The sequence below is a fragment of the Tympanuchus pallidicinctus genome, unplaced genomic scaffold, assembly GCF_026119805.1.
Source record: "Tympanuchus pallidicinctus isolate F22 unplaced genomic scaffold, pur_lepc_1.0 scaffold2, whole genome shotgun sequence".
Taxonomy (NCBI): domain Eukaryota; kingdom Metazoa; phylum Chordata; class Aves; order Galliformes; family Phasianidae; genus Tympanuchus; species Tympanuchus pallidicinctus.
In genome coordinates, this window is record NW_026294721.1 from 27,101,775 (window position 1) to 27,129,177 (window position 27,403).

General features: G+C 33.5%; 1 protein-coding gene across 8 annotated transcripts in view; it reads left to right on the plus strand.

Annotated features, from left to right (window-relative positions):
* MICU3 (mitochondrial calcium uptake family member 3) overlaps positions 1-27,403 on the plus strand; it is a 47,117-nt gene that overhangs the window by 7,343 nt on the left and 12,371 nt on the right. For 2 of the 8 annotated variants that reach the window (XM_052682076.1, XM_052682074.1), the window contains exons 2-11: positions 3,220-3,373; positions 7,546-7,577; positions 8,386-8,464; positions 11,775-11,822; positions 13,056-13,138; positions 16,530-16,601; positions 17,580-17,618; positions 19,684-19,779; positions 23,927-24,027; positions 25,582-25,753. In XM_052682076.1, coding sequence (XP_052538036.1) covers positions 3,220-3,373; positions 7,546-7,577; positions 8,386-8,464; positions 11,775-11,822; positions 13,056-13,138; positions 16,530-16,601; positions 17,580-17,618; positions 19,684-19,779; positions 23,927-24,027; positions 25,582-25,753 — 876 coding nt within the window. The remainder of the gene's footprint in view (positions 1-3,219; positions 3,374-7,545; positions 7,578-8,385; positions 8,465-11,774; positions 11,823-13,055; positions 13,139-16,529; positions 16,602-17,579; positions 17,619-19,683; positions 19,780-23,926; positions 24,028-25,581; positions 25,754-27,403) is intronic. The other 6 variants (XM_052682081.1, XM_052682079.1, XM_052682077.1 and 3 more) reach the window with 3 other exon arrangements.

A 27,403-nucleotide genomic window follows, 5' to 3' on the forward strand; every position in this document is an offset into this window, starting at 1 on the left:
ATGCTGCATACAGTGAGATTGCCTAACCTGAGCATAAATGTGAAATAAATTAACTGGGAGAAAATCATATTGCTAAAATTCTCATACTTGCCTCACTGAATTATGATTTCCCCAACATTGGGAAGAATTGAGGACATATTTTGTAATTGTGTTGAGAAGAATTCCTTAAATGAATGCTTAGAAAGATATGGGTGGAGGTAATACATTACAATGTCTTGACTTCTAAATTAGCATATTAAGGACTTCATAATTACTCATGTAAGGAGTAATTACAGAGTCTATGCAAGACAAAGTTGCTATAAGTTTCATGAATGGATAACAGGAAATTGAGGAAAAAAATAATAGTATGCCTGTAGATGGTTTTACTTAGCTAAGGCTTGTACCTGGGGTCTTCTGCAGCCAAACTCTGCTTAGCCTTAGCTTAACTTGAACATTTAATATATGAGTCCAGTGATCTAATACAGGAAGTTAAGCCCTGTATACATTTTTCTGAGTCCATGTTAGATCAGTAGCATAAACAGTTTGTTCTGATTTTGAAACTAGAAAGCTCAAGATACTGGTGTTTTTATTCCTCAGAGTAAAAATATACTGAAGCTGTAGTTTCCTTATCATGCTGACCTGGAGTAGGGGCAGGTTGCTGCTGGAAGAGGTGTCATGCTTTCATGATTTTCTATCAGTATTCCGCATCATAACATCATGCAGTGCACTGGGAATTAGAGTTAATGCTGTAGTCCTGTGGATTGTTGATCTTTCCGGTCTCTTGGTCTCAGAAGAGAGGAATGAGCTACAACTTCCAGAAGACTTCATTTTTCCATTTCCATTTTCTGTTTGGAGGGAAAGGTGAAATGAACTGGGAGTCATGCGACTTCCCTCTTTGCTCCCTGATTGCTTTGCCAACAGTGTTACAGCAAGGACTTTGGTTTCATAACTCTCTCTCTTTTGCATTCAAAATTCAATTTCAGTAGTATGGTATTATATTGTGTTATCTCACATTCTGCTACTGTATATAATAAATTAAGTTGTTGTTGTTGTTGTTTTTTCTTTAGTTTGTTGCTGCCACTTTCCTTTGTCCAGGCCCATCTCCCTACCTTTTTCCTTTCCACCTTCTCCCTTTCCCAGGACGTGGGTCTACTGGTCTCTTTGTCCCCTGGTCACAGCTGAACCTTATATTTTCTTTTCTAAAATCTACGAATTCCTGTGTTTTGGAAGTAATATTCTTCTTGTTGGATAGACCCAGGAATTTATCTGTCTAAAAATAGCACCACCAAAACAAAAGTTTGTCAGACATATCCGTTGCCTTATCCAGTTTGACACTTAGCAAGTAGAGGATGCAAGTGCCAGAGCAAAGGCATGCAGAATATTGAGAGGTATGGCTCATTTTGGTGGCTGGCCAGTATTTGTATTGAGTTACAGTGACACTTATCTAGAGCATAAAATACTTGCATTGTTATATAGCCAGAGGGAAAAAGTAGATCGGCTAAAATGAAGCAAAAACTGAGTTTGGAGTACTTACGTGAATTAAGTTTGAGCATGTTTTAATTCCATGTTTGCAGTATGTTGGTTTATATTAGCATAGAGTACTTCAGGTTATGTTAAAGTATGTCTTTAACATATTCTCCAAGTACTTACAGTCATCAAAAAGTGAGGTGATGTTTCTTGAATGATGCATGATCTGCAGATTCTTCCGATTATGCATGACTGATTATGGCTGATTACAATTGATTACAAGTACTGTACGTGTAACATGGCCTTGAAGCAGCGTCTTCTCTGAAAGCTGGCTTTGCAGAGATACTGCTTTATTACTTATGCTTACAACCTGCATTTATTCAAAAGCATGTTTATGATAGCAATAAAATAACATATATATCAAAAATAAGATAGATTATTAACCTTCAAATACAGGGGTAATCAATTATCTTGCTATAACTCTGCTGAAACAATTAAGATGTGTAAATCCCACATGAAGGCATAGCTTGAATGCCACTGGACTGCAGAAGGATCAGTAAGACCATATTCAAACAGCGAGATAGCACATGAATGTTTTGACTTGCAAATGGGTATGTCTGAAGAGAGTTCTTTGAGGTTGTTGGTTTTTTTTTTGTTTTTTTTTTTTTTTTTGTTTTTGTTTTTGTTTTTTTTTTTGTTGTTGTTTTGGTGGTTTTTTTGTTTTTGGTTTTTTTTTGTTTGTTTGTTTTTTTGCTTGTTTGTTTGTTTGTTTGTTTCCTCTAGGGAGAGAGCAGCCTTCCAGTACCTAAAGGGGCTTACAGTAGAAATGAAGAGAAACTCTTTATCAAGCGTAGTGATAGAAAAAGTGTAATGGCTTTAAACTAAAAGAGAGGGTTCTCTAAAAACACAAAAAACATTTAGATATTTTCTTAGTTAAAAGACAAATAGATAGTTAAATTATTGCTACTATTTGCCTCTTCTTTGCTAATTTTGATACATGAAGTGTTTTAGATATACAGTCTGAAATGACAAGAATAATGGTGACAGTGGCAGAATGGGTTATTTCACTGGTAAGACACTACATTCTTCTTTTTACATGCTGGGAGAAGTTTCCTGTGTCATTGCTTGTCCTTTTCTGAATCAATTTGGTTTTGATATTTTTCATTTCTGTTAAAATAAATACATAAATAAAATTAAGAAACGTGCATTTTCTTGAAGTTCTTGAATCTTCATAGGAGCTTGCCAGGTTGTGAGCTGTGGAAAGTTTTCAGTTAGTGGTAACATATTTTCTGTTTAAATCTTTGACAGTATCGAATAAAGATGTAACAATTGAGAACACTTAAAGTTTTGTACTACCAAGTTTACAAATAGTCAGTGAGTGGCTTTGATTGCAGTGGATACTTGAAACAGTAGTAATCATAGAAGGTTTGCACTGGGGAGTATTGCAGAGATTTTTTGCCTATTACTATCAGCAGCTGTGCTCTACATGAAGAAGCAATTAAAAAGTATTTCATTTTCTTTTGGAAATACGAGACCACAAATAATTTTAATAGAGCCATTTTAAGTTGCATAGACTTTTTGAGTTAGTTGCTAAAATTATGGAAGAGTGAAAATGATAGTGGTGACATTCTCACTTAAGCTCTTACTGGAAAACAGTAATTGGATGGATTTGACTCAACAAATTATCATTTTTTAATTTAGAGTTTCTTTGTGGGAAATGGTAGTGGCAATTGTAAGATGATACATTTAAACTGTTTCCTTTTGTCCTTGAAGGTTACAGAAAACAGATCAGACCTTGAAGATTTACACCTTTATGCGACACCTCGGGAGCAACGGTTTCGTAGGTTTGCCAGTTTAGAATTTGAAGGACAGCTGTATATGACTCCATATGACTTCATTCAGGCTGTCACAAATGATGAACCAAAACGTAAGCAGAAGTTTTATATTGATAAAATTGCTGTGGATGTGATGGTAATGCATGTTATTTTTCCATTTGTTTTTTGATCACTACTGTTGTTTGTGATCAGTGTGTAAAGATACTCAGTCTTTGACTTTTATTTTTCATAGTATTTAAATGCATGCAGTCAGCATCCTGATAGTTATTACTTTGTGAACTGTTTTCCCTCAGAAGTCGTTAGGTAAATGTTCTTGTCTTAGAGGTAACACACAGCTCAGTAGGTGTGAAAGGTAAGTTCATTTTTACCTTTTGCTTTGATGTGGCTGCAGTTCTGGATTCTTTCCAAGCAGGACAGTTGTGCTGCAAAATTTTTTTCCTTTGTGAACTTTATGTGAAAAGTGGGCAAGAAAACTAAATAATTTAGAAAAATGTTGTTTTATAGTTTTATAGCTTTTGCCATTCTATATTATCATCAGTATTGTTTGTTTTTTGTTTTTGTTTGTTTTGTTGGTTGAGTTTTGTTTGGTTTTGGTGTTCTGTTGTTTTGGGGTTTTGTGTGTTTTGTTTTGTTCTGTTTTTTTTTTTGTTTGTTTGTTTGTTTTTTTCCACTACAGAGATTTTACAAGCATATCAAGGTATTCTAAATAACATATTTTGAGTAGGAGTTTCAGTCCTCAGGGGATCCACTTTTTACATTTAAAGTTAGACAGGGGCAGCACTGTGTATCAATCAAGTTAATGAAAAATAAACTATCAATTTCAGCTCACTTAATCAGTTTATTTTGCTTTAAATATCAAAGAGTGACCAAATAGAAAGGTGAATATTATAACCCGTTGCTGATCTTGTTTGATTTCTGGGCCCTCAGGCTTGCAGTGCATTGGTATCAGCATACAACTTCTGAGAAAAGTGAGTAATCTTTGCTCAGATGTGACATAGATAATACCTCATCGCAGATTTACGGAAGAAAACTAATATATAGAGAACAGTCAAAAGCAGGTAAATCAGTCAGAGGAGAGGTTAAAGAAGCTTCTACAGATTTTTCCTAATTATTTTCTTAGCTGTAATGAAACAGAGAAAATCTTTCAGCTGATTGTGTCAGTAATCAAAACTCCCTTAACTTTTAACTGAAGATATAATCACTTTTTGTAACAGTGAAGACAGAAGATAGAGCTTAGATAGTGAAAATTTGAAAAACTTTAAAGCTCCTACCAGGAAGTGAATCTTCATTTTTCCTTTTTGCTCACCAGTTGAAACAGAGAAGGTAGATCTCTTTTCACAGAAATTAATGTAATTACATGTCAGCACTTCATAACTACTTCTTCAGCCCAAATCTCCGGGTGATCCTTTTTTTGTGACCAGGGACTTGGGCTTCACCAGCTTTTCCCCAGTCCATCTCATAGCAGAGCTATGTATGTTATGAAGCATTTGTGGCATGTACTGGATATCAGTTAAAAAAGCACTTCAGCTCAATTTTATGACAGTGTATGAGTGGTAGACCAGTAAGACTTTCCCATGCTGATTAAATTTAGGCTTCCTCCTCCCTCACTGAAATATTTAGATTAAAAATAATAATAATAATTTTAAAAGTGTTAAGCTTCCAAGAGTATTCTGTATATGTCTTGCCAGAGGAGAAAAGATAAGGAGTTCAAGCAGTGAGGAACCCTTCTGAGTTCAGTGTAGAAGACTTTGCTTAGATAAAAATCTTTCCCAGGCATCTAGTTAATCTCTGAGACAGAAAGCAAAACTAACCTGTATGCCTTTAAGTTTTGTATGCAAGTAGCAGAGATTACATGACAGAGATGATTAAGGGATGGTGTAAAAGGCAGTAGCTAAGTAGAAGGAGATGACTTCATCATGGTGGAAATCATATTATCTGAGATACTTGGGCAGAATTGGGCTGAATTTTGGGCAGATGGCTGACAAATAAATAATAAATGAAGTAAACAGCCTGCAGGTGTTGCCACTTAGAGATTCTGATCTCTGAATATTTAGTTTTAATGTTTGTACTGCTTTGTCAGTTTGAGCAAGTCTTAATTATCTATCTTGCTCCGTAGAAGGTAGCAAGTTTAAATGAAGTATTTATTCTGAATAAAATAACACATTTTGTATTTTTGAATCATTTTAGTCTTTTTTTTAATGATAAATAATTGGATCCATGCAAGCCAACATATTAAAATATCTACATATTGCAATTAAAAAGAACATACATTTGGACTACTTAAGGATTAAGACTAGAAAGCAAAATCACCCTTTGAAGAATAATAATAGTAGCTCTTTATGTCCGCTTTGTAGAAAAGCTAATAATACTAGACCTGAATGAGATCTGTGATGGAGTGAATGCATCTATTGTGATTGATTTACTTTGGAGATAGAGTCAACTCTACAAAAGTCAAGAGGGCATTCACTTCCTTTTTTGATTAAACACTAACTAATATGGTAAGAGTACATTTTCTTTTATAATGTACAACTTTTGACTCTAGGCAGCTGTTATAAAGACACAGAGTAAATGGTATAATTAGCTTATTGCTGATGACTTCATAGTAAAGATTGTCATTAGGGAAAAATGCATTTTTTCCCTAATGTGGGTAAATTTTCTGCACCTCCTGTGGTGTTGAAGTACCTCTTACATTTCAGTTTTTTTTATATTTGTACAACTGCAAGAGAAATGTATTTTTCCCTTATCATGCTTGAAAATTTTTTTTTAGCATCTGAATATACATTTGTACATTTAGAAAGTCAGTTAGAAGAAAAGGAAATATATTTTGTTCCTTTAAACTCTTTGAGTTAATTTTAAGATATTAAAAGAAAAAAAGCCTAATACTGAACTGTAAAAAGTATGCAAGTAGAAAGAATACTTACATATCTGGAAGAACTAATCTAAGTATAACATACGGGAAATTATCTGATTAGAAAGTTAGATATAATTATTTTTATGGTAGACATAAACACAAAACAATTAATATGGTGAAGGAGGTTACTTTATTTGGTTTTATTTAGTATTTTGAGACAGGGCTTTAATTAATAGTAAATAAATTAATAGTAAATAAATAGAAAATCAAACTGAAAAGTATGTAAAATGCTGTTAATATGCTGTAAAATGCTGTTGATAGTATGTTGTTGCTTGGTATAGCACACCGTAGTAGGAGTAGGATTTGCAAACACTTTTAGTAGTATTACTGGGATGTAAAACTGCAATTCCAGATGCTTTCTAACCATGAACTAGATCACAGTGAGTGGTATCTGTCTCATGACTGTTATTTAAAGAAGCATGGGGGCCATCATAACATTCTAATTGTACAGCTTGTTTTGCTCTGTGATAATGAGCCAAACAAGAAGTTATGCATTTTACCACATAGCACACAGATTTTTGTACTTTTGTGAGTTTTCATCTTCGCAGTGCTTTAATTTAATACTGCAAAGATTTGAGAAGTTGGAGATGAACCTCCATTGGTTCTGCATTATTGCATGTGTCTGGACAACTGTAGTCAAATGCCGGTGTCTTCATCTGCTCCTGGGTATTTCATTTTAAGGCTTTATGAAAAATATCAGCTAGCTATTATGCATTATCAGCTTTCAGTTCTGAAGAGCAATTCCTGTTACGAAATTTTCAGATTCTTCATTAAAATTTCTTAGAGAAAATAGAGCTTGACAGCAGCTATAACAGCAAGCATGAGTCTGAGTGATTAGGAGTGGCTAAAAGGAGCCTTAGCTTCTGGTGATGTTTGAAGGATTTTTTTTTTCCTGTATTTTCTTTAAAATGTACAAATAGTGAAGTAGGGACAGGAATCCAGGTCTCCCCTATGATTTGAATAATACGGCTGTTACTAAATGATAGTTCAAACTGTTGATGCCACAGGTTAACCAATGCATTCTATTTCCTGTTTAATGCTTTAATAGTTTTTTATGGAGCTAGAAAATATTATCTCACTGAACTGGATTTTGATTAAAAACTATATATCTAAATTGATTCTTGACAGTTAGGAATTCATGTATGTGTTACACTACTTGCTTTTTTAATAACATAATAAGAATTTTTTGGAACCGGGCCGTAGCTTCAATCTGATGAATACAGTGGGGAAAATACCTCTTTTTTTTTTTTTTTTTTTTTTAATAGAAAATGGGGTATGGATACGTTATAATTGTAATGACACCATATTGGTATAACTGAATTTTATATGTCCAAACTTTGTCTTTTGTTGCAGGTGCTAAAACGTGGCGATCCCTTTCTAAGCAGGTGAGTAATAATTCCTATGTTACCTTATAACCATGCATTTTCATGATGTGAACTTGGAGTGGCAGAAGAAAGTGAGTTTTTAACATTTATCAGAAAAAGAAGTTTTAATTTCTTACTTTTCTACCACTTTAAACAGATTTGAGTCTAGAATCTCAATCAGGCACAGCTGCTCAAGCATGTTGTGTTGGATTTACTGACTTCCTTAAACCTCCATCAGTTTCTTCTTCAGCTTGTATCTGACTGAGTTTCTTTACTGTTTAAGTGTAGCAGCTGAAATACTAATGCCATTCTGTATCTTTTGTGGTATTGAAGTGCCTCTTCAGTTTCCATTTTTTTTTTTTCATATTTGTACAACTGCAAGAGAACTGTGTCTGTGTTCCTGTATTGAGAGTAAAGTATCTTCGTATTCATGGGTGAAGTTTGCTGTGGTTCAGGTCAAGTATCTTAAAAGAACATAAAATATATTTGCTGCTGAAGTTACTCACTGCTGCACATATTACCTAAAGCTAAGGATGAGTCTCCTGCTTGGACTTCAGTAAGGTTTTGATAAAAGTTCTGTGTGTCTTTCCAATTCTGTAAACAGTATTTGTGTGAGTTTTCTCAGATGACCAATTTTTGGATTAATCACATATGCAAAATTTATATGAATACTTCCCAAAGTCAGTGTGTTAAACTGAAATTAAATTAAATTGCAGAGTTGCAAGCATTTCCTTTCATGTTGACTTCCTAGCACTTACTCATAATCCAGTAACGTCTTTGTTTAATCATTTAAATACACGTCAATATGTTTCTAATTTTATTTCTGTAGGAATTGAATCAGATCCTTATGGAGACACCACCAGTTTGGAAAGGCTCATCCAAATTATTCCGTACTCTTAATGAGAAAGGTGAGGGGTAAGAATTTATTACTAATATGCAAAGGAACTTCTTCACAGTGAGCACTGGAGCACTGGACCAGGCTGCCCAAGCAGGTTGTAGATTCTCATTCTTTGGAGATATTCAAGACCCATGTGAAAGCCTACCTGTGCAGCCTGCTGTAGGGGCCCTGCTTTGCGGGGGGGTTGGACTCTATGATCTATGGAGATCCCTTCCAGACCCTACAATTCTGTGATTTTCCTGAACCAAATTGTCATATGTATTAATTTATTGGTGCTGAAGTAGTGTTGTGCTTTAACCTGAATCACATCTTCAAGAAGATAATTGACACTAATGGCACTTATATAATTGAATACATACCTTTTTTGAAACAGAGTTTCAGAAATGCTGTATATTTCCTGTAAAGTCAAAGATGAAGGTTTTGTTAACCTTTAAAATTCTTACTATTGGTAAAGGAAGAGCCATACTTTGGGTTTCATTTCATCTTTCCATTTATTTATTCAAAAAGCTGTAATTGTTTGTGTACAAATATTCAAAAGCTGTTTATAATAAATAAACCACATATTCTTTTGCTTATTTTCATTATGGCAAAGGACTATTGAAAATTTCAAAAGCAACCACAAGTAATTGCTATAAAGAAAAACGATATGGATGTATAAAAAAAATTCCAAACAAATGTGTGCATTTATTTGAAGGATCTGTTTCACAGAGACACAGAATTGCAGAGGTTGGAAGGTACTTGTAGAGATTGAGTTCAACCCCTGACTACATCTTAACATTGTTAATGGAGTCGATAAGCCCCTATTCTCAAAGCAGCTCACAGGCTTGAATTTCATGAGTCTAATTGTAAACTGTGCTTAACTCTTTCTTCCTTGAGTCTGCAGCCAGTGCTACAGAGAGACACAGATACTGGCATATGTTTGCATTGTATTTCTTCGCTCTAGGCTGATGTCAGAACAGCTCAATCTTGAAATATTAATTAAATAAAAATTCAGCTTCAGATTCTGTTAAGTCAATGTATAATTAGTTAAAAGCAAGTCTGTAATAAAACATCTCCAAAATATAGTCTGGATTCAACAGTGCTTAAGTTTTATGTTAGTGAAATTCAACAGAAGCTGATGGAACTAAGAGGATCAAAACTAGTGTAATAAAGTTAGTGCTTGCATAGCTTTTCAGTACACTTTACAAAGTAAGTTAATTGTTATGTTATCTATAAAATGCAATATTTTATATCTATACAATAAATGAGAAGTCCTTCATTAAGTCATTTAGTAAGTTGATGAAAGGAACAAGAGTAGAATTCAAGTCTCCTTCGTTCTGATTTAATTTCATTACTATATGGCATGAGTGCTTCCAGATTAATCTTAACTCATTTTCTCTAAAACATGCACGTTTTAATATTAAGCAAGTAAAGGACTATATTGATGTATTTTGTCATAGATTTGTTTGAATTAGTTGCACTACACAAATTTATGCCAGCTGTCCTTAGGTCTTGCTATGTTTTACCATTGAGTGACCTCCTATTCTTTCAGATCTTGATATAAGCTTTTCTTTTTGTTAAATTGAAATTACAGAGCCTCTCTCCCATAACAGTCAGTGCAGTCAACCAGAACTATCTGTCTACAGCTACCATATACCAGTACAAACAAAAGGAGAGAATGCTTTCAAGGCTTTTCGTATTGCTGTCTTCATGTGGTGGACGATTTGACAATTTCATTTCCTTCCTCTGTTTTGCAACAAAGAAAGTGCCATCAAACAAACAGAAATTCATTTTTTTACATTTATTGTACAGACGATGACTGTCTATTAAAGAATGTCCTACATCACTGAATGAGGAGCTCTGAGGTATCTGATAGGTGCTTGTCAAAACAGACTTCAGTAGGTATTGTCAAAGAATTTCTCCAAAGCACTGTATGAATTCTAGCCACATACTGATACATTGTTGTGTTATTGGAGAACATAAATGAAGAAGTACCTGGGGTGAGTTTTACCACTGTTCTTAAAATCTTCAGTGCAAAGCTGGAAAGGCAGGAAGTCCTTGTGAATATTAAAGGAAAGAATGAACTTGGACTTTTTGTGCTGTAAATATTGTTTTTAAAAGTTTCTTAATTTGACAGCTTTTGAAGTATGGAAATTAAATTTGTTGAATAATTGTGAAACCCATATAGATAATACAGTGTCTAAGGTTAAATTATATGTGTTTCAGTGAAAAAAAAATCATAAGACTATTTATATTGCTTGCTCTGAATATAATGCCTCCTATTTATTTTTGTGGAAACAGCTACAAAGAACACAATAGCACTGGTTTACAGAGCAAATTCTCAGCTACAAAACACTGTTTTTCAACATGGTCACCAACATTAGCTATGCATTTTCACCAGCAAGTAAGAGCCTGCATGCCATGCTGATGTCATGAGCATCATATTTTGAACTTGATTTGGAAAAAAGAGCCAGTAACTGCAGGATTCTGCTACGTTATCTTTACACCCAAGAGCTAGGGGAGGGGAACCAGTATGGCTCTTACAGTACTGGACATACTATTTGAATATTGACTTCAGTTCTATCTTAAATTTTGCTCTCTTTATTTCTGAAAAGAAGCACTGTTCAATACTGTGATTGCCTATTGACATCTAACAAAGGATGAAAAGTTTAGACAGAAGACCCTTATGGGTCTTTTGAACATAGAATACAATAGCACAGATTCCTTTAGGCTTTAAATACATTTAATAAAATGTACATATTTGTTTAATAAGAGCTTTAGTAAAAATTTCAGGTAATTATTGTGAAGGCATGCAGATAAAGAGAATTCAAAAGTACAAGCAGTGCTTTCATTAGTAATATTAGGCCAAGCTTTCAGTTAACATAGGACATGCCCTTACTAAGCACACAGTAAAAATCAAGGGCTGTTTTCAAACAGTATGCATCAGGAGGGAGTACTGTTCTGAAAACTAGAAAATGTTCTCATGCTGTTAGACTGTTGTCAGTCATTATTGGTGAGATTTTCAGAGAGTCGAATAAACCATGAATCTAATCAGCTTCTCTTTGGTGAGCTATTCTGCACTGACTGTAGTTGTTATTTTGCCTTACTTACTGTACTTACCACCAAGAATACCCAAAGGTAAACTAAAACGGCCAACAAACAATAGAGAAAAGAACCTAAGTATGTCAATATTTTAGTCAGCTAATGCAAACAAAAAAGAATTTGCATATCTGCATGTATGAAAGTGCTCTTTCTTATACACAGATTTAATACCTTTGAGTTTAAGATGTGAAGACAATGTAAAACTACTATAACATCATTTTTTCTATTGATGTTTTCAGGTGTGATCTCTTACACAGAATATTTATTCCTCTTATGTATTTTAACAAGTAAGTGTTTGGGGGAAGGGCAAACAAAAATCCTTCCTTAGAAATTTTTAAGCTCTGAATATATTGCTGTGCATTAGAATATTATTTTTTGTTCTCTCTTGCATATCTGAGTATGGAAAAGATATATCCTTGTTTGTTTGAACCTCTCCTGTCCTACAGGAATCTTATACTTTACGTCATTTATTCTTTAAAACATCTCTTACTGACTCTTGAGAAGGTTGAGGTTAAAACCCTGTCAAGAGCTCAAGTTGATTTTCTTATATTCCAATAAAATTTTTAGTTGTCTATGCTGAATGTACTGAATTTACTGTTCATAAAGATATTGGGAGAAGAGAATATAGGGAGAAGAGAAAACATGATCATTATTGTATTGTTTTACATCCTTCTATGTAAAGGATGATATCAATGGCACAGTGATATCAATAACATCTATTTTATTTTAGAAAATCTGTCAAACTGATTTCAATACTTGTGAAACAGGACAGGAACTTTACCCTCAACCTTTACAATCCATGGTTACTGCATCAATTCTTCTATCATTTCCATGTTGTCTGGACTAAATTTCGGCATAACTCATTCATCCTGCAAAGCATGTTGTCCAAAGACTTCACATATGTTTGCCATCAGAGTCCACATGTTTATGAACTGATTTAAAATTTTAACCTGATCTCAAATTTCTGTGACTTGACACATATAAACAAGAAATTTAAGTCTCTATCAAAGTATCATTTGTTTTGACATGTTTTTGCAAAAAAAAAAAAAAAAAAGAAACTTTTTCAAAATGTCTTTTGAAAACAGTGTTTTCATAGAAAGTTTATTTCTTGCAACTTTGATTTATTAAAAAACAAACAAACAAAAAAAAAACAACCAACAAAACATACCTGTAATTATTAATGATTACTATCCACTGCTGAACCAGCCACGACTGCTAAGTATTTTTCTTGGATTTTTCATGTTTTGTTTCTACTGCATATTTCTCATAATCTGTGACTTTGTGACCATCCATTACGTTTTCATAATATTAGTAATATTTTATATTGATTTTATGGTTTGCATTGCATCTGTACACAAATTTACTAATTTAAACTAGCTGAGGATGTTTGTTTATTTGTTTTTATATAAGATGCTTCATAATTTCTTAGGGTTTTATACATATAACATATATATATATACATATATATAATGTGTTTTTTTCCAATTAATGAAGAAATTATTATTTTTGTTTTTTGGCAGAGCCACATGCAGGTTTTAGAATTGCTTTCAACATGTTTGATACTGATGGCAATGAAATGGTGGACAAAAAGGAATTCTTAGTGGTATGTGTATCTTCAGTATTTGAACTTTCAGCCTTTTAATGTTTTTATATAATCTTGAAATTCAGGTTTTGTTGTGATTGAGACTCATGATGATGGCAAATGTAGTTTTGATATTTCTTTAGAAATTTAACTTTTAAAGATTCTTGGTTAGTGGTTTTCATAGGCTTTCTGAAGACGGCACAAGACCTTTATTTTCTGCTGAGTAAGTACAGACAATTCCTGTATTGTTTCCAACTCAACTTATGTGGCTCAGTCCAGGTAACCTGTGCTAATTAAAAGAACACAGAAAATTGGAAGAAATTGTACTCAACACACTGCATTTTCCTCAGTTCTCCTTTTCAAGGATGTACAACCAAGTGTGTGAGATCTGAGGTTAGGAACACTTGTTTTCTTTGGCATAGCTCCATCAGAATAGTTTTCCTTTGCTTTGGAAACTGCCACTTCATGCAAAGTATGGCTTGCAAATCATTTTTTTCTTGTAATATTAGATGTACGTTTATTTTTATTTGCTTATTCCAGGTAACAATCTCCTCCCCCAAAAAAGCCACCCAACTTTGAGTTAATTGGCTGATGGTCCAAGTGGGGAAAAGGAGTATCTTTCATGACTCCTCAAACTACCTAGTGGCATAGGATGTCAAAGTAATATAAAGAATGGCAGAGGAAATTGAAGCAGGAGCTTTTGCCTTCCAGAATCCTCTGCTGAAATTGGGTAAATAAGTGTGTAAAAGAGGGAAGTAAGGATACTTAAGGATGGATATTTACATCTGTCTTTCTAGGTGTGCTTTTATAGTCCTGTTTCCTGGATAGAGCAAAGGAAGATTTTCAAACATTAGACTTACTGATTTCCTCCTAACACCATATTAAAAATCTGTGTAGTAGATTAAACCTGACTGTAATTCTGCTGTATTAGTGTGTCAGTAAGAAAGACAAAAGAAAGATTGTAAGTAGAGGATGTCTGTGTAAAGAAAGTAAATATGAAAATGAAAGTTGAGTCAGTGATGCTCCAGCTCAGAATATAGCTAGCTGCAGAGTATGTATTTGTCATCTGTACTCACAGTGCATGGCTGTGCATAATCTCCAATGTACTTGGAAGCAGGAGACTGTAAGCGTAGCTATATGAACTTTATGTAGCATTTGCAAAATACTTCTCTGATGACAATCAGCTATCATAAAATTGGAAGTCAAGGTAATACTTTCTAGGGAATGGTGTAGAGACCATCTGTTACCTGAATCCCAAGAAAAAGCATACATATAATAAGGAGCTGCAAAATACTCATTGTTTTCTGATAAAAGCTCTAGTGGTTTTGTAAACTAATTCCTCAGGTGTTTGTGCTTTTTTCTTTGCTTATGTCATAAGGGTGAGGTCAGGGAACAGAAGGATTGTGTTCCCTTGTTACAGGAGATCTTCGGTTTGCTGCTCTCGGCAGTCAATCTCATCCATGGAAACAATGTTCCTATGAAAGTACTCCTAGATCCTTTCACATTTGGTTTTCTACTCACTAGTATCCTATAGCACTCATTCTGAACAAAAGATCCATTTCTAGAAGTTTAGCAAGTGCTTTAGTGGTGAATGCAACAGAATCCTACTCTCTTTGCTTCAGTGGCAGGGAAAATACATTCAAGGATGCATTGCTTTTTTCCCTTGATATTTTCTTTTTCTTCTTCTTTTTCTTTTTTTGTTTTTTTTTGTTTTTTTTTGTTTTTTGTTTTTCAATTACTGCCACTCTTCTCTTTTACTTGATGGCTTGTCACTTCACTTTTCACTAGGTATTTTCTTTCTGCTTCTGTCTTTTCATTTACTTTTCTTCTTTCCACAGTTTTAAGTTGCAAACTAATATTCCATCTGTAATATTCTAGGCAATCTAGGTAAATGTCCTCTTATGACTATCCTGGTGCACTGTAGTAGTTTATGTGCCTGTAAGTTTGTAAAAAAAAAAAACATGAAAAGACAGGCCAAGATCTGTAAATCGATCCTGTACTTAAAAATAGGTACAGTGACAGGGATAATATTGTGGTCCGTGCTTGCACTAGAGACAATTTATAAAGGTATGGAAATCCATAAAATATTATTTTTAAAAGCATTTGCACTTCAGTCTCTAAATGCTGCATTCATTTGGTTTTTCACTGTTATAACTCAGCAGTAGTTTCCTGATCCCTTTATCTTAGTTATCTACCATCTCTAAAATATTTTATTCAATTGAATTTGGAAAAATTTTTTGCAGAGTTTTTCAACACATTGCATTTTACTGATCATGTTCTGATCCATGTGGAGCTCTGTATGCATGTAATTACAGTACTGTGTTTTTATCTCATGGAAGGTAGAATTCAGTCTATGAAGCAACTGCCACAACTGTGTAATTAAGCTACCGTTATTTGCACACCATGATGTTTGGTTCTGAAAATACCATATTCTGGATGGAACAAATTTTCAGCCATAGTGCATGCTCTCTTTGGCTTGTTTTGTGATTAGCACATGCTAGAAGTGGCAGTATAACATTTTGTGATGCAGTTTTTGAAAAGCTGAAATTCACTGGTAGATGGCATCAGAGTTCCATCAGAGTAGTGCTCTGTCTGCTGTGAAAAATAGATAACGATACACTTTTTTTCTAATGGTTTGGACATATTAAAAAGTATTACTATAAGCAAAAGCATTTAAAGACTATGGATACTTACAAAGATAAGTACAGATCATAACATGAAGACTGTGATTTCCAAAAATAAAAGTGTATTTTTTGAATCCTTTGTTTGAGGTTGTCTCAGAAGTCACTTTTAAAGTTCTTAGTATAAAGAGATTTGCAAAAGAAGTATTTTACAAGACTCGAAAGTGTTCTTTGAACAGACTTGAAAAAACAAAGGTACTTGATAAATTACTCTTGAGGAGTAGTTTGTTGCTGCTTACAGAGAATGTTTCGCCCCCACCAGGTGTTTCCACCCCATGCTTGTGCCAGCAGAGTAAGAACTGATCTGTCTAGAAACTAACATGTAAAAAGGATTGATCCAGCTGACTGCTTAGCTGCACAGCTGTATTAAATAGTACCTGACAACAAAGGATGTGCTTAGAGGAGGTGAAAAAGGCTGGAACTCCCCCTTTTTGTAGGCCAGTACAGACGTAGTTTGGCTAAAATACAAAGCTAAAGAAAATGTTCTGAGTATTGTGCTTCCAAATAGAGTTAGCTTTATTTTGTGAAAAACAAAATCCTTTTGCTTCTCTGTCTTACACTTAAGATGAGAGAAAGAACATGAAGGCACAAATGTAAACAAAAAAGTGTAATTGATATTTTACTGAAGAACAGCATTTTCATACTGCATGCTATGTTACCTATGGAGAATGACTGTCATGTATGTGAAATAGTCCAAAAGCTATACAAGAACAAAATTATTTGTTTTGTAGCTACAGGAGATTTTCAGGAAAAAAAATGAGAAGAGAGAAAGAAAAGGAGATGAAGAAAAACGTGCAATGTTGGTAAGTAAAATTAGAGTAATTGTAGTTGGTAATCAACTTTGTTATCTTTAGGGCAGTGATGTATTGTGCTAACTTATCACTTTTCTCTTTTTTGAAACAAATTCTTTTCATAAGAACAGTTACTGCAGTTGTTGGGGAAAATAGTGAAGGGGTTCTTGAAAACAGAGAATTAGAATATTCTGTTTTATCTAAGGACAGTAGCATGGATTCCATTTGGAATCTATAAATCTAGGAAAACTGAGTAGTAATGGCTCAATATCATTGTCTATGAAAGGGTGACATCTCTCTAGCAAAAGCAAACTATGCTCCCATTCTCATAACTTAGGAAAACTGTTAACATAGAAATGCTGATCCTGATACTTGATATTATTGTGATAGTTTTAGTATAGATGATAAAAGGTGATAAGCAAAGTTAGACTTTATATTCATAATTATTTTTATATTAAATGTTGTTTGTTACCAATGCCAAATATTTTTAGTTATTATTATGTGAATAGATTTTTGTGGAACATTGAATACTCATTTAATGTCAAATTTGTGTCTAGTGTGTGTGTGAGAAAGGTAAGTCAGAAACAGACAAGATTGTGGTTTGTCTGAACAATGGCAGCAGTAGCAGAAACTTTTATTGATGGACAAATTTCTGTCCAGTTTCTGTCAAATCCACAGCAGAAAATTAAACAAATGTTCATTTGAGATTTTCACATTTACAGTGAAAATTCTTCAGTTTGGAAAAAGTAATGATTACAAAATAGAACATTCCACCTGATAACGTTCTATTCAACTGTCTACTTCTGTTTAAAAATTTAAGGAATAAGATGAAAAATAAACCATTTTCTATCCACTGTCACCTTAAAAATAAATTTTAAAATCTGATACTATGTAAAATATATCCTAACCTATTCTGTTGTCTTTATTTTTTCTTTCTGTCTTCACACCTACATGTGACACTTGGCTTGGCGCATTTTTGCTGTATGTCAGCGTATTCAACTTTATGGATATCATACTCCTACTAACAGTGTATGTACTCTAAATATTTTTAAATATCTTTATGCAGTCTTCACCAGTGAATTGAAATAGTATGCTTTAAGGATATTTACTACTTTTTTCAAGTCAAGTACTAATTAGTACTTGACAAGTACTAAATTACAACTGGCAAGAGAGAAAATGGATCCTCAGGTTTTTTGAAAGTCTTCAACAGAAAAGTAGTTTCCTTTTCTGTTGATGACCTGCATAGCAGAAGATGCTGTAGACCAAGGAAGTACAGCCTCAAACTGTCTGGGAAATGGCACAAGTGATGCATTAGGCCCTTTTCCTCATCTTTAAAAATATTTGTAATTATTTGAGAAGTGTCAAGACCTAGCAAAAACAATGCATGCAGTGCAGATTCAAGTGGTTTAAATATTTCTGTACTCTTGTTTGCTTAGGTTGTTTCAAGTCATTTTCTGGTGCATACTGCAGTTGTTGTTAAGACTAGTTCTGCATGTGTTGCATGAGTGCTTTTACTAGCCGAATGCCAACTGAAACATGATGATGATGATGAGATGCATGTAATGAAAGTATGCATGCCATAAAATACTAATTCTACTGGCTAAAAAGACTAAGTTCAGCAAAGACTTAAGATAAATATATTACAGAATTGTATGCGTAACAAAGGAAGGTGTTGTTCCTACCCATGGCTTAGAAGATATAAAAGGGATAAGTAAGAGTTAGAGAGAAACTGAAGCCCTAAGGGCCTAATCCTGTACACACTGAAATAAACCAATTTTTTTATTTGAGCAATTTAGGACTGAATGTATATATTAAGCAAGGGCATTATTCCCAGTAGCTTGTCATATTTCTTTGATGATAATTCATGGAAGAGTTGAATGGAACTGGATAGAGGAGAAAGTAAATAACAACTTCTAGAAGCAGCAGGCAAGTTAAAAAATACCCTCCAGCAAATATTTTGCAACCAAGACTTCACTTCTCAATGTATATTATTATTTCTGTTTTGTAAAATTGCAGATTAACTTAGTGCAGAAATATTGCTTGCTTCTGTAGTATTGAACTTTATTTAAAAAAAAAAAAAAGTAAATTATATAATCAGTCATATGCATATTCATTTATTTATATATATATCAAATACTGCTGAGACAAATTAATATGTGACAGTCCCGTATGCACTGAGCCCCACTGCATTATTAAAAGCTCTTAAATAATACCTTTGCTCATGTAAATATATCACTAGTGAAAATACAGCAGGTGTATTGAAGACCTGTTACCCGAGGTATTGTTCTGAAGAACATTAAGGGAAAATGAAGAGTAGAAATCATACTATATTTCAACATCTAGGGAATTCCATATATTTATATTTCTATGTTTGTCATTGAGTGAAATATACAGATAGTAAACCTTTAACTCAATGCTAATAATGGTATTTTTCATGATAATGGTGTGTTACACATTTCTCAGCAGTCCAGTCGAAAGCAAAATGGTAATCGTTTTTTCCTTTGGAGAGACTGTATGTTTATTTTTCATTAAAATAAGGTAATTTAGTTCATTATATGCACACAGTGTTTTCTTGATATGTATTGTTACAATTAAAGTTGGGCTTTATTAGGTTTGATTTTTAATTTTCCTCGTTGTTATAAAGATATAATCCTAATGATTCTGAGAAATTAATTTAGTGTATCTAGTTGAATACTGGCTTTTATATTTTGACCAATAAGGAAATAAATTTAATATCATAAGAAGGTAATACATTTTGGCAAAACAAATGTATGAGGAAAAAAACAACAGCAAAATGTTGAATTCAGATGGCTGTTTTCACATGTACTTGTAAAAATATAATTCTGATCTGTGCTTTCTCTAATTTGTTTTGTTTGAGAAGGTGAGGTCGGGATACATTTTGGCACAGCTGCAGTATAAGTAAAAATCAAATCTCTGTAATAAACCAGTATTCTGTTGTACAAAGTGATGTAAAGGATGTGGAAATTTCCTTTTGTTGGAGCAAAATAATTGAGCCATGTTTCTGAGGATCAATTAGAAAAGATTTTAAAGTCTGTTACCTGTTATTTTATTGTCCTTCTTGAAACTTCTGCAGGTTCTTAAAACAGAAGGAGAGGACCTTGTCCCCAGAAGCTATTGGGATACTTTGAGACGTAGCACAAGCCAAGCTCTCTTTTCAGACCTTGCGGAGGTATAAGGCAACCTCTGTCTCTGGTCCATAAACATATTGCTATTTTATCTATTTTTCTTCTCATTGTTTTCCTATTCTATGTGTTTTGGTTTTTTTCTTCATTATACTTCTTTTTTTTTAAACCTGAAAGTTCTCAAATGTAATGGACTTGGTTCTGTGCAGTGCAGTAACTCAAAGCTATTACTCCAAGTAAAGATAAAGTTGTCTTTTGAAAGAATTGCAAAGATTGTAAGGAAGCATTTTCTAACAGTAACAGTAACAATATTTCATGGGGAGAGCAGTCATTCGGGAAGCCTTTGTCATTTGGGCTTGTTCCAGTGATGAGACAACTTAATGAGAGTTGCAGTCTGTTAAGCATTTAATCTTTAGGCCCTTAATGTACTCTTTAATGTATGTTATCCAAGCTTATCCTCACAAAAACAGTTACCACGCAGCTGTTGGATTGAAACAGAAATGTTTACAGTATAACATGACATATTTTGTCAATCTTTTTTAATATTACAGAATCATTATGGAGGACTAGCCATATCCCTGAGCTGCCTAATTCATTTCCATAGTTCTTTGAATTCTGTTAAGATTCTTGTTTCATGACCTGTTTTGGAATAACTAAAGTGGATCTGAAGATAGATCCTTTAAACTTTCATATTCCTTGTATGGTGAAGTTGATTGCTTATCTAAATGTGGCACTGAAGGATATACAGCAATCTCTTCACTGAGTGTCATGTGTCTACTCTTAAATCGCACGCTTCATAAGCAGGATCATAATGAGAGAGAACATGGAACTGAAAGAAAAACCTTCAGGGTAAAACAGTCCTTTCTTTGCTTCATGAGCAATGTATGTTTCACATTGAAAGCAATTAATGTTTCTCTTCAGAAAATATTTTATAATCTGAGGACTTGGAGGAACCTTGTCTAAACACCGAGCTAAATTTACTCATAGCCTCTTTACACCAGTCTGTCATTACTTAATTTCAGTAGGGCTTTTTTGTATTCTTTGGTGTTCATCTTCTTAATTATGGTTATGTCTATAAACACGATCATAGCTCTCAGTTTTTGTTATTGTAGGCTAAACAAAACAAGGTCATTGATTGTTCTCTTAAGATAGAACGTGTATTTTCTGAGTATCAAATGCACCTTCTTTGTACCCCTCTCAGCTAGAATTTGTTTGTTTCTGAAACATAAATAAATAAATTGCCTGAATCTGGTGTTAAAGAACTCAATTTTAAGCCAATACTTACGGTTAATAATTCATAATAATGCATTAATAATCCTCCATTAAGCTAGAATAGTTGATTTTTCTTTCCTTGCTTTTATATTGATGAGCTCCCGGACTATTAATCCAGTTATTAGTCCTTATTTAAGCCACCTAATATTAGAGTCCAGAGCACCAGAGTTCTTGTCTCTTGTGCTAAGGGAGACAGAGAGAAGAGAGAGGGACTCTCATTTCATCGGCTATTTAAGGAACTTGGGGAAACAAATTTTCTGAATTGTCTTATTCTTAATCTAGGGCTGACATGAATTCAGTCCCAAGTATAAATGGCCTTATACTTGGTAATCTCTACAGGGCTTTGATTTGGAGATAATTTTTACACTGAATGCCTCTGACTGATGTCTGTAAATTAAAATGTCATTGAGGCTTAATAAAAGCTATGTTAAACATTGGTTTAAGTTGTCTGTAAAGTGTATAACAGGTCTTTCAGCGCACTTATAAATGATTTGATGAAGAAAAATCTTAACTGCTTCATTTGCTCCACTGAGAATTTCTCTCTTCTCACCACAACAGTCTTTATCTTGTTTTAAGTTTGAGCCAGCTGGCTTTCATCCATGTTCTTATCTCTCCCAGGTACTCTCCCATCTCAGTGATTCTGTAGCCATCTGTACTAAGTAGCCTAAACCTAGATGACACTGGAGTCTGTGTTGTTTCATAGCTTTTTGAGAAGGTCTTGTCTAAATGGAAGAAGAGAGTAAATATGGTTTACTGTTGTGAGAATCAACTTACAAGGTCTTTCTAGGGAAAAAAAAAGTTGGTCTTCACACTGTTTTTTGCAAGGGCAGTTTACAGTATTGATTCTGCTACCTAATTTAGCAACTACACCATCATGCTGGAATATTGCACTGAATTTGGCTTGTAAATTTATTCTGAAGTTGCTGACTGAAAATGGAAGTGAGTAAGGCTGTGACAACTATTGAAAAACCAAGGACTTGCAGTAAGAAAGCTCTCATTAACTTAAAGCATAATATTCATATTTCATTCTTGGAATATGATTCTGCAAGTGGACCATCACTCATGAGCTTGAATTTAGTAGACCTTTAATCAAAAGCTTTTATTCTTATTTAAAAGACTTTAAAATATATTTGATCAAAATAGTCTCATGTTTTTATATATGCAGGCAGGTTCGTGTTCACTGATGTAAAATAGAAAACATTATTAACAATAAACAATAGCTTTAAATGACTAAAGCTTTTTCATTTGCCCTTAAGAGAGAGAATTTATATAGTGCTACCAAGGCAAAAGGAGTAAAGACATAGTTTTCAGTTCCCTGCAGTTCTATGGAAAAGTACACAGGGTTGAGTTTCTGGGCTGAAGTTTTCAGGGTTTTTTGTTGTTCTTTTAGTGAGGCTGACCAAATGGGAATTGTTTTAAAAAAAAAAAAACAAAAAAACAAAAAAACGTACGTATTGTATTTGTTAAATGCTTCTTTACATATTGGTGAATGCAGCCTAAGTCTTAGGGTTTGAAATGTTTTTGCAAGATGAAAGGCTGTAATTTAACATTTGATATCTTTTAAGTGTACTTGAGGGAAATTGTTTGAATGTACTTAGAGATTTAATTGCTTAAAAGACATAAGAAATCAGGGTATCTGTGTTTCAGTGTATTGTGCCCTGTAGTATAGAATTACAATATTAAAAGACAAATAGTGATAAGTTTTCTGAATTAATTTGCTCACTGTCTTAATTGAAGAACTTGAAATCTCTCTTTGTATATATCCTATGTCATCTTATTTCTCCCTGGAGAAGAATATGAGAATAAGGAGGAAGCTGAAGTAATTGAAATACAATCTTGAGAATCCTGAACTGGTGATAGTATAGTATAGAAAAGTTTTCCTCTTGCTTCTTTAGCTCTTGGATCTTAAAAGGAAAGTGTGTTGTTAGTGCCTTATATTTTTTCTTATTGTCCATAACTACATAATTTTAATGGTAGAATGGCTTCTTTAAGACCCTTATTTTACTGACTGATTTTTTTAGCTATTCAATATCTGAAGAGTCTTTGTAAAAGAGGTAAGATCAATACACATACATAGATGCTGTAGGGATATTTATATAGTAAAAAAGTCAAATGCACGCATATAATAGTCATGTGGTTACTCAAAATTTGTTTTTTCCACTAAGGCTGCGTGTTCAAAGTTGATAGTTATTTATTGAGGCAAAGGTATCGTTACACATTAAAAAATAAAAAGTAATTGATGTCTGATGCAGACACAACATATTTTTAGGAATATTTTTAGGAGAATGAATTAAAAAAAAAATACTCCATGGATTTATTTATTTATTTTTATATTTATTTTGCTTTTAATGTATTTGACAGTAAGATTTGAACAGTAGTCATCTGCTGTTTATGATAATGAATCAAATAAAGTACACCTTATTGAGTATTCATGGAACATATAGTTTGTATAAAATAACATATAGAATATAAGAAAATATAAATTACATTAAGTAAGTTTTTTAATATCTTCATATTTGTCCAGTAGAAAGAAGGGGAGATTTTGTACAAAGGGAGTTATTCTTGTGATTTAGCTCAACTGATTAGATCAGTTTTTTCCTCAGGGGTTTATGGTTTTTTTTATGCTTTTTTTTTTTTTATTATTCATTGCAGCATCCATAATACTAGGTTGTTGTGCTGAAGTGTTTTCTACTGAATGCAGTTAACAACTCAATGCTATTTTGTGTGGAAAAATGCTATTTTATATGATTAAATTAATTTAACAAATTTTAATACTAAAATCTTTTTAAACACTATGAACATGAAACACAAAATCTTTTTATAGAAAGATCTATTGTGTTGATAGACATTCTCAAATTATCATTCTGTAAGTAATCCAGTCATGTTCTTTTATACATTTTTTCTTTAATTCTAATATTTAAGCGTACTGATGATATTGCAAGTTCACTGTCAGATACAACACTGCTTGTGCACTTTTTTGGCAAGAAAGGAAAAGCTGAACTGAACTTCGAAGATTTTTATAGGTAAGTCTCAATTTTATGAGTTACTTAATTAATGTGTATTATATTACCATATACATAATTTATGCTTTTGTGTATATAATGTGTATAGGATATAAATTTTATTTTCCCTTTGTGCTGCACATAGAGTAATATAGTAAAAGCAACAATGAGACAGAGGTGTGGTCTGTTGTTTGGTGGTCCTGTGTCGAGCCATGAGCTGGACTCAGTGATCCCTGTGGGTTCTTTCCAACATGGAATATTCGATGATTATGTGATTGTATAGTAAAAAGCCCTGCATTAGTGCTGCTTCCTATGTACCAATATCTATTGTCTTTATAGTTTATTTTATCTGTGTATTTTAATTAATCAGATGTTTGGGAATATTTTCCCTTAATATCATGTACGTTACAAAGAATATATTGTTTTTCATACAATAGAAAAAATTATGGATTGTCAAGGGAAATCACGATGTGGTAAGTTCAAAACAAAAAAACAGAAAATAGTGGTTTTTTCATGAAATCTAGTTACAGTGCCCAGAATATACTATGAATGCCATGGAGGTCAAAACCTACTAGTCATATTCACAAAAGAAGATCCATCAAGTTTTATTCAAAACTACTTTTCCAGCTGAAAAAAATCTCTGAACTGGAGGCTCAGGGAAATACTGTACTTTCCTTACACTTTTTCGTAGGCATCTTTTTGATTTGAGATGATTTTATTTCTTAAAAGTCAAGTCATATATTAGGAAGTAGCATTACAGTGTTGAGAAGGCAGGTACTTTGGGGACCTGTAAGAGGGAAGTGGTATAGGTTGTGGTTGACAATCAGTGGATTTCAGCTCCAGGACAGTACCGTGACCAGAGAACTACTTTTGTCATTGGTAGTGTAGCTGGGACATAAAGCAGGATCAGGGATGTTGTATTTCCTTTCATATATAGTTGTAACCAGCTGTTTTGTTCATTAGCCAGATTTGGTGTCCAGAATTTACCAAATATGTTGTTAAATTAAAAAGATTTCATAGAAATGTCATAAGATAAGTGAAGTGTTGGAAAGAAAATAGGTGATATTGAAAGGCTGGAAGAGCTGGCTCATCCTATTTAGGTTGTTACAGAGAGAAAAGTGAGATTAATCTCAATCTAAGTTAAATGAATGGGGAATAGATTTGGAGAAATTATCAATCCAATGGTATTTTCTGTCTAGCACATAAAAATTAAAAATTCCAATATAAAATTAAAATCATAAATTAAAATATTAAAAATTTTCACTGAATTTTCAGTGCCCCACTGAAAACAATTAAGCAAACACAAGCTGGAAATTACGTAATCCTTACATTTGTAATTTATTTTAATCCTTGCTAAAAATCTGCATCTTTGAAGGTTGTTGCATTGATTTGAAATTACATCAATATGGGAATGGATGGAATTAACAAATGTACAGTCAGTGCTACAAAAAGGGAAATAATTTGTATCATACAGTTTGGCTTTGTGTTTTACAAGTCTTTTTATGGACATGCTTATACAAGAATTGTAAAAATATAAAATATTATTGATTTTCCATATTCATGTTTATGCTTCAGATTTATGGATAACCTACAAACTGAGGTTCTAGAAATAGAATTCCTTTCCTATTCTAATGGGATGAACACTATCAGTGAGGAAGACTTTGCACATATTCTTTTGAGATATACCAATGTAGAAAATACATCAAGTTACTTGGAAAACATGCGCTGCAGGATTCCTGAAGAAAAGGTAAGTGTTTAACTAGGTGACCTGGTTCAGCTGAGACAGAGTTGATTTTCTTCATAGCATCTGATGTGATGTTATGTTTTGGCTTTACAAGAAAAACAGAGTTGATAACACACCCAAGTTTTAGTTGTTGCTGAGCAGTGCTGTGGAGAGCCGAGGATGTTTCAGTTTTTCAGTTTCTCTTGCTGTCCTGCCAGCAAGGGAGCTGACTGAGTGCAAGGAGCTGGGAGGGGACAGAACCAGGGACAGCTGGCATAAACTGGCCAAAGGGATATTCCATACCATATGACACCATGTGGAAAAAAAAAAAGCCTAAAATGGAGGGGTGTTGGCTGGGGAGGTTGCTGCTGCCTGGAGACACACTAGGCATTGGTCGGCAGGAGGTGAACGGTTTTTATGCCTCTCATTTTGTCTGTTTGTATGCATACATATATGTATATGTGTATATGCATGTATACATACATATATATGTGTATATACTCCCAAACTGAGAGAGGGGGAGTGAGTGAAAGGTGGTGTGGTGTTTAGCTGCTTGCTGGGTTAAACCACTCTAGGATAGTGGTGGGCCACAGCTTTTAGTCCCAGTGTTCTCAGGATGGAAGCATAACCTTGCTGGACTGAAATTCTGAGATTCTGTCACTGATTTCTGTAGCACCAGGAATTTATTCTATTCCTAATCTGTGCATTTTACATTTCTCAAGTTAATTGCTGACTAAAAAGTAGAATAGTAAATGACATAAATAATATAGTTCATTATGTGATTTAGTGATATTTTTAAGCTTTATATTACATTCAAGTTCAGTTTAAATGATAAAAAAAATAAGATTCAAACAGCAACAACAACAAAAATTTCTAGCAATGAGGTATTTGAAAAATCCTCTTTCCCTTACTTGTCTTTTATATTGCTACCTGAGTAACATCTCTTCAGAAATAACATTGACACATTTTATCTGGCTGTATATCGCCTTAACAGTGGATCACTTGTATATAGTTAATGATGGCTGTGTGGTTCTTATTAATGATTGGGGAATAGAAATAAATGGAAGAAATGTCACTTGGCATGCATGTAGTCATGTTAAAATGTTCAGTTGGCATGCTGCCTGCTCACAGTATGTTTTCTTCCTTTTACTAACTGGATGCCAAGCATCTAGTGATTCATTTTGGCACCTGAAATTAGCACAAGTACCAGCTCCTAAAGAAATTCCATGAATTTTAACATAATTTGTACAGTAATATAATGGTTTTCTACAGTAAAATATGATCTGTCCAAATAATAAAATAAAAAATAAATAAACCACACCCTTTTTTATGTACAAAGGATGGGAAAGGATGAGATTAATACCATTCTAGCATTAATTCAGTCCTGGCTTTATCCAAAGTCTCTGTTTAAGAATCTCTCAGTATTGATGTAGCAGTAAATTATCATGTCTTAGGATTAGTAGCTAGGACAAAGGAAAAGAAGAGCAAATACCACAAGGGAAAGAAATGGTATTTAAAAACTTTGCATTTTATAGAAGAAATTCTGAATTCTGGTCAAAATGGAAAAGATTTTTTTTAATTGGAGAGGCCCTGCAATATGAGACTTAACAGCATCAACTGAAGAGATCTACGTGGCTAAATCTGGATGTGTAAAACCTTCTTCTTAGAATATAG